Source organism: Coffea arabica, chromosome 7e (assembly GCF_036785885.1).
Source record: "Coffea arabica cultivar ET-39 chromosome 7e, Coffea Arabica ET-39 HiFi, whole genome shotgun sequence".
In the NCBI taxonomy this organism is placed as follows: domain Eukaryota; kingdom Viridiplantae; phylum Streptophyta; class Magnoliopsida; order Gentianales; family Rubiaceae; genus Coffea; species Coffea arabica.
The window spans coordinates 3771775-3777260 of record NC_092323.1 but is presented as its reverse complement, the minus strand read 5'-3'; the positions used below and the strand labels follow the sequence as shown (position 1 = coordinate 3777260).

The 5486-nt window shown below is 39.9% G+C and overlaps 1 protein-coding gene across 1 annotated transcript; it reads right to left on the bottom strand.

Moving 5' to 3' along the window:
• LOC113697989 (cystathionine gamma-synthase 1, chloroplastic) lies at positions 1 to 4948 on the bottom strand. Its single transcript, XM_027217633.2, has 11 exons — positions 4286 to 4948; positions 3738 to 3841; positions 3415 to 3488; positions 2724 to 2895; positions 2432 to 2491; positions 1829 to 2032; positions 1640 to 1726; positions 1335 to 1442; positions 1119 to 1214; positions 914 to 1032; positions 1 to 333 (listed from the first exon to the last, which is right to left on the bottom strand). The coding sequence occupies exons 1-11, from the start codon at positions 4794 to 4796 to the stop codon at positions 210 to 212; spliced, it is 1659 nt and encodes a 552-aa protein (XP_027073434.2). The 5' UTR covers positions 4797 to 4948; the 3' UTR covers positions 1 to 209.
• Positions 4949 to 5486: the final 538 nt, after the last annotated feature.

Below are 5486 nucleotides of genomic sequence, written 5' to 3'. Positions count from 1 at the left end.
TCCATGAACTATTCCTCCAACAATAAATATTGAGCAAATCATTTTACTCGAACAAAATAGGAAACAAATGGAAGGATTCTTCTGGTGATTTTGCACCTACATTGAGCGAGCACTTTCCTAGTTAAACATCAACTGAACATCAAAACATATTAAAGGGAAATGGCACATTTGGAAAAGACAGTGAAAAATGTTGGTGCAGGTCAGACGTCCTATATAGTCTCCAGAGCCTGAAGGATATCAGCCTTCAGGTCTTCAAAGCCTTCAACCCCAAAGCTGAACCGAACCAAGTTGTCCACAATTCCATACTTAGCCCTCTCTGACTGGGGAAGATCCCTGATTGCAATTTAATGGAAAAATAACAACCATCAACTTCTAGCATCATGAAAATGATACTTGGTGCCACAAAGTTTATACTTCACATTTTTAGCATTCAATGTTTTCATTAGCTATCAGATGGGAATGGCCTGATAAAAACACGATCAAGATGGCCTAGGCTGCTTCTAAGGAAAATTGATTCAATAGCATACTCATTTGATCACTCCAATACTGCTTCATCATTTATAGTATTCTTATAGGATACAAGTTTATTAATGCAAGTAGTGGCTCAAAAGCCAATTGGTAAACCACCACCGCAATGATGGGAACTTCTGAGGCAACATCAATTCTCAGAATCTACCTAACATATCAAATTCTCCAAAATCATTATTGGCATGCAGCTGGGATATTTTGAGGAGAGCATCAATTCTCAGAATTTATTGATCATATCATATTCCCCCAAATCATGAGTAGTGCAGATGAAGAAACACAAAAATTTGGAACATGTTGCAAGCACCAATATCAGGGGGATACACAATCAATGCTTAGTACAAATAAGGCAACAAGAATTGGTATACCAGTAAGACCAGATACATACCAATAAGACATTATTGCTGGTTGGTCCACGATGCTCTCACAGCCTCCAAAAGAGGGGGCAATGTAAGGGATTCTCAGCGCATCAACGAACTTTGCAGTCGTGTATAGCTCTCCATCAACCTAATAAGTAAATTGTAATTCACTTAATACAGAGATACCGGAAAATCAACGTCAAAACAGGGAAAATAGGAGGCAGAAAAACACACCTCAAAACTAACCACGCCACCAAAACCAGTCATCTGCCGCTTTGCGAGGTGATGCTCTGGATGGCTTGCCAAGCCTGGATAATAGACACGTCTCACCTGCAACTCATGTTTATTTAGTTACGTTAGAGAAAGGAAGCCCCCCGGTTTTAAGAAGATTATGGAACCTTTGCTTACAGATTAAACTTTCAGTTTGAAAACCAGTACTAAAACCAGAACCTTAGGATGCGCCTCTAAAATCTCGGCCATCCTCAATGCTGTTGAATTTTGTTGATGTACGCGAAGATCCAGCGTCTTCATGCCTCGAATGATCAGATAAGCGGCATTCTGACCATGGGAAAAAAGCATCATTGTTTATACAATTTAAAAAAATGACAAAAGCAAATACAAATTATAAGCCTCCTCTCCAACAAATAAGACAAAGATCAACTACTGCCCAGGATATCTTTTACATCAAGACCTGAAGTTCTAAACCTCAAATAAAGTAAAACACCATGGGATAAATCTCAATCAAGTATACTCACAGGATTGAGGGTACCACCCAGAATATGATGCATATCACGTACTACAGAGACCAATTTCTCTGGACCACTGATACAACCTCCAAGGACCTGCAACAAAAGACGACATGCTCTTAATGTTTACCTGCATTAAAATAGCTTCAAAGTCATTGATAAATGACAGTATTAGAAACAAAAATTAGCCCCACATACATCATTGTGGCCTGCAATATATTTTGTTAACGAATGTAGAACAAGATCAGCACCAAGAGCAAGGGCCTTCTGGTTGATTGGAGATGCAAAGGTTCCATCAACACAAACCAAGGCTCCTTTTTCATGGCAAAGCTTTGAAACCAGCTCAATGTCTACACATCTCAAAAATGGATTAGTTGGAGACTCCGTAAAGAAAAGGGACACCTGGATGGAAAAGTGATAACACTCAGTCAGCACAGTAGTTACTTGCTCTAGAAACTTGAGCATGGCAGCAAAACAGTTGAATCAACTATTGTAAGCCTGATTGCTACAGAAATCATCTGAATAAAATTCAAACCTCGAGATCTTGCATTTTTACTAGTGGCGAAATTAATCAAGACTGCTAATAATGTTTCAAATCAATATAAGTTAGAAAAACCTTGTTTCAAATCAATGGTTGACTTGTACATGCTGAAATCAAGCCAAGTCAATATGAAAGATTTCAGGTATGTCAAGCTAAAAATATACAGCTCGAATTACTCAAGTGTGCCTTAACTCAGGTCAATTGTTCCCTAAGCTTGAGACTAATTAATTGTAACAGGGTAATGATGCACCCAAACTTACTTGCTTCTCGTTCAATGCAGCCTCCAAAGCTCCAATATCAGCAGGGTCAATGACTGTAGCCTGCACTTGGGAATATGACAAGCAAGTACATTACTACACACAAAAATTGCAAAACAAAGTATAATTGCATATGCGCATGATGCTGGTTCAGACAACAATAAATTAGATGAGAAACATATCCGCAACTCCAATCCCTGCCCTAGGAAGAACCAAAAAGCTCCTTCACGGGGAACAAATTCAAGGGAAGAATAATACCATGCATGAAAGACCAATTTCTATGCAGTTACCATACCGTGATTCCTGTTTTGGGTATTAGCACCCTCTCGATGAATACCCGAGTTTTCCTATAGCAGTCTGTGGTTGTAACAATATGCCCCCCAGCAGGCACCAAAGCCCAGAGCATGCAAGTACTCACGCACATACCAGAGGCAGTTATCAAGGTTGACTCAGCTCCCTCCAGTGCACTGTGTCAATTAAACGAACACATCAATTTACATATATTCAACTCTTAAAGTGCTGCATGTTAATACAGAATATAGGGTTAAAAACAAAAAAACTCCCTGTGGTATATCTAATATATAGGAAAGCCCCCTATGGTTTCAAAACGTACAAAATAACATCTCATATTTTGAACTAAATTGTAAAACTAACGGAATCCAATAAACTTAACGAAATCCAATAAATTTAACGATCAACTTAACGGAATCCGGTAAGTTTAACAGGCGAGACCGTCATTTTCGTTAAATTTACCGAATTCTGTTAGTTTACAATTTAGTTCAAAACATAAGGTGTCGTTTTGTATGTTTTAAAATCACGGGGGACTTTTTATATATTAGGTATACCACAGGGCCGGTCTTCGATTAACTCCTGCATTTGTTTAAATTAGGTGGGTGTGTCGATTTCGATAAAAAGGTATACCACAGGGGCCTTTTTTGTTTTTAACCCAGAATATATAATAGAACACGGTTTTAGGGGGAAAAGACCTTATTTTCTCCTCTGCTACAACAGTTGTGGGATTTCCATAGCGTCCATATTCAAAACTTGCATGGCGTTTCTCCTGCAAAAGATGACAGAAGCAACATTCATGTAAACAAAAATACATTCATCAGAAAAGCAAAGAACTCGTAACTGAAAAATGACTCCATTAGACATCTGGCATCCTACCAAACAGCTACCGTCATAGTCATTATGCTAACATTGCATGTATATCAAGTGCACGCTGGTCATTTCTAACATGGCCTTATTTCAGGAGCAGGAATATTGCGCTTAATGCACGACTAGAAGATAATCTAGTGCTACAAGATACCTTAAAATCAATGAGTTCTTGAGTTTTCTTGAAGAAATAAGCAGATGTGTTAACAATAGGGGTAGTTATCGCATCAGTAACAATGCCGCGACCCAATCTTTCACCTGGCAAAAGAAAGCAAGAGTACAAGTTAATGCATAAAACGTAAACAGCTCCATTCTAGTTACATTAAACAGGGAGAAAAATGAGCAATTGAACATATAATTAACACAATAAGATCACTCTGTTAGGTAACTTTCCCATGCATACTTGTAAACCTTTACAAAGGTAACCTGCAAAAGTGGACCCCCATTTTCTCTCCCAAACAAAATAAAAAAATTAAAAGTTAAAAAATAAAAAACTTCCTTTTTTACATTAAAAACAAGACAACAAATCTGAATGATCACGCAATATTATCTGTGCACACACAAACAAAAACGCTTTTATGGACGTAACGATGCCTGCATAGCTGTAAATCAAAGAAAACTTGCATAGAGAAATTTGTTTAATATAGATAGATCAGGGAAGAAGATAGGTTCTCGAAAACCTAAATTTTCTCATAACCATACCAGCATGAATGGCGACGCTGCCGTCGCAGGTCAAAAATGAAGAGTATTTGGCATCAACCAAATCGTCAGGCTGTACATTTACACCATCAGAAAAACCACTCTCCACCGCAGCAGCCACCTTCTCCTCCACGACGCCAGTCTCAAACTCAACAGGCGCAACGACAGAGGCTGAGGCAGCGGCATCGACGGCCTTAGCCGCTGGAGTGGGAGAAGTGGAACCCCCCTGCTGGTTGTTTGACCACGAGGCCGCGACGATTTGAGCGACGCCGATGTTGCTGCAGTTCCTCCGAGCTTTAGTGCTCAGCTGCCTGACGAAGTTCGGCGGAAACCTAAAGATGAGAGAAGAGGACAGACTGCCAACCGGAAATCCCTGAGTCACCGAGTTTGCCTTGGCGGAGAATCGAGCGGCGCCAGATGTAGGGAACTCCGGACGAGGAAAACGGCCGGAAAAGTCGGGATCCGAACGGCACTCGAACGGCCGGAAGGCGCTAGCGCAGCTGGAGACAGCCATCAGGGTTTTGGTGGCTGGGAGGTTAAAATTGGAAATTCAACCTGGCGGCCTGCCCGCGTCTCTGAAACAAAAGGAATGCAAGGGAGAGAATGAGAGATCAGAAGTCGTTGGATGATCTGTTTACTCTCTTTTTTCCTCACCGAACTCTGAGAATACGCGGGGCGGGCTAAAGACTGGTGTCGTTTTACGGTCGTCTTTTTCCCCTTTCCGCGCAAGTTCAAGTTTGTTGACCATTTTTCTCAATAATTAGTTAGTTTTAGCTGTAAATTAAAGATAATCATGGTTCCCCAAATTTAGTCCGTGATCCAAAATGGTGTAACAAGTCACATCAGATGAGGAACCACAACGGATGAGGGGCAGGAGCGGAAATCAGATGGACGGCTCCTGAACTGTTCACGGTCAAGATTTGATTAAAAAAAATTATACGGTTTAATTATTTCTTGTACTTCGTTTTTAACAATGTGTGTGAAGCCCACAAAATTTTGTTCTAAAATTATATGTTGTACAAAAGTTACGCCGTGTACAAATAAAATTATGTAGTGTGCAAAATACACAAAATCACTAGAAACGGTTGCATCTGCCCGTGGTCCAACCACTAACATACAGGAGGACTTTCTTGGGTTAATTAATAATAATGAGACAGTGTTTTCTTTTTGCTAAAAAAATAAAAATAATAATTGAGTGTGCTTG

Bases quoted from the DNA above. Each gene is read 5' to 3' on its own strand.
- LOC113697989 (XM_027217633.2), bottom strand. From the start codon at position 4,796: ATGGCTGTCTCCAGCTGCGCTAGCGCCTTCCGGCCGTTCGAGTGCCGT. The intron at 1,443-1,639 runs GTGAGTATACTT...TCCCATGGTCAG, and splicing joins TGGGTGGTACCCTCAATCCT to AATGCCGCTTATCTGATCAT. The intron at 1,033-1,118 runs GTGTGTTTTTCT...TTTACTTATTAG, and splicing joins GTGGCGTGGTTAGTTTTGAG to GTTGATGGAGAGCTATACAC.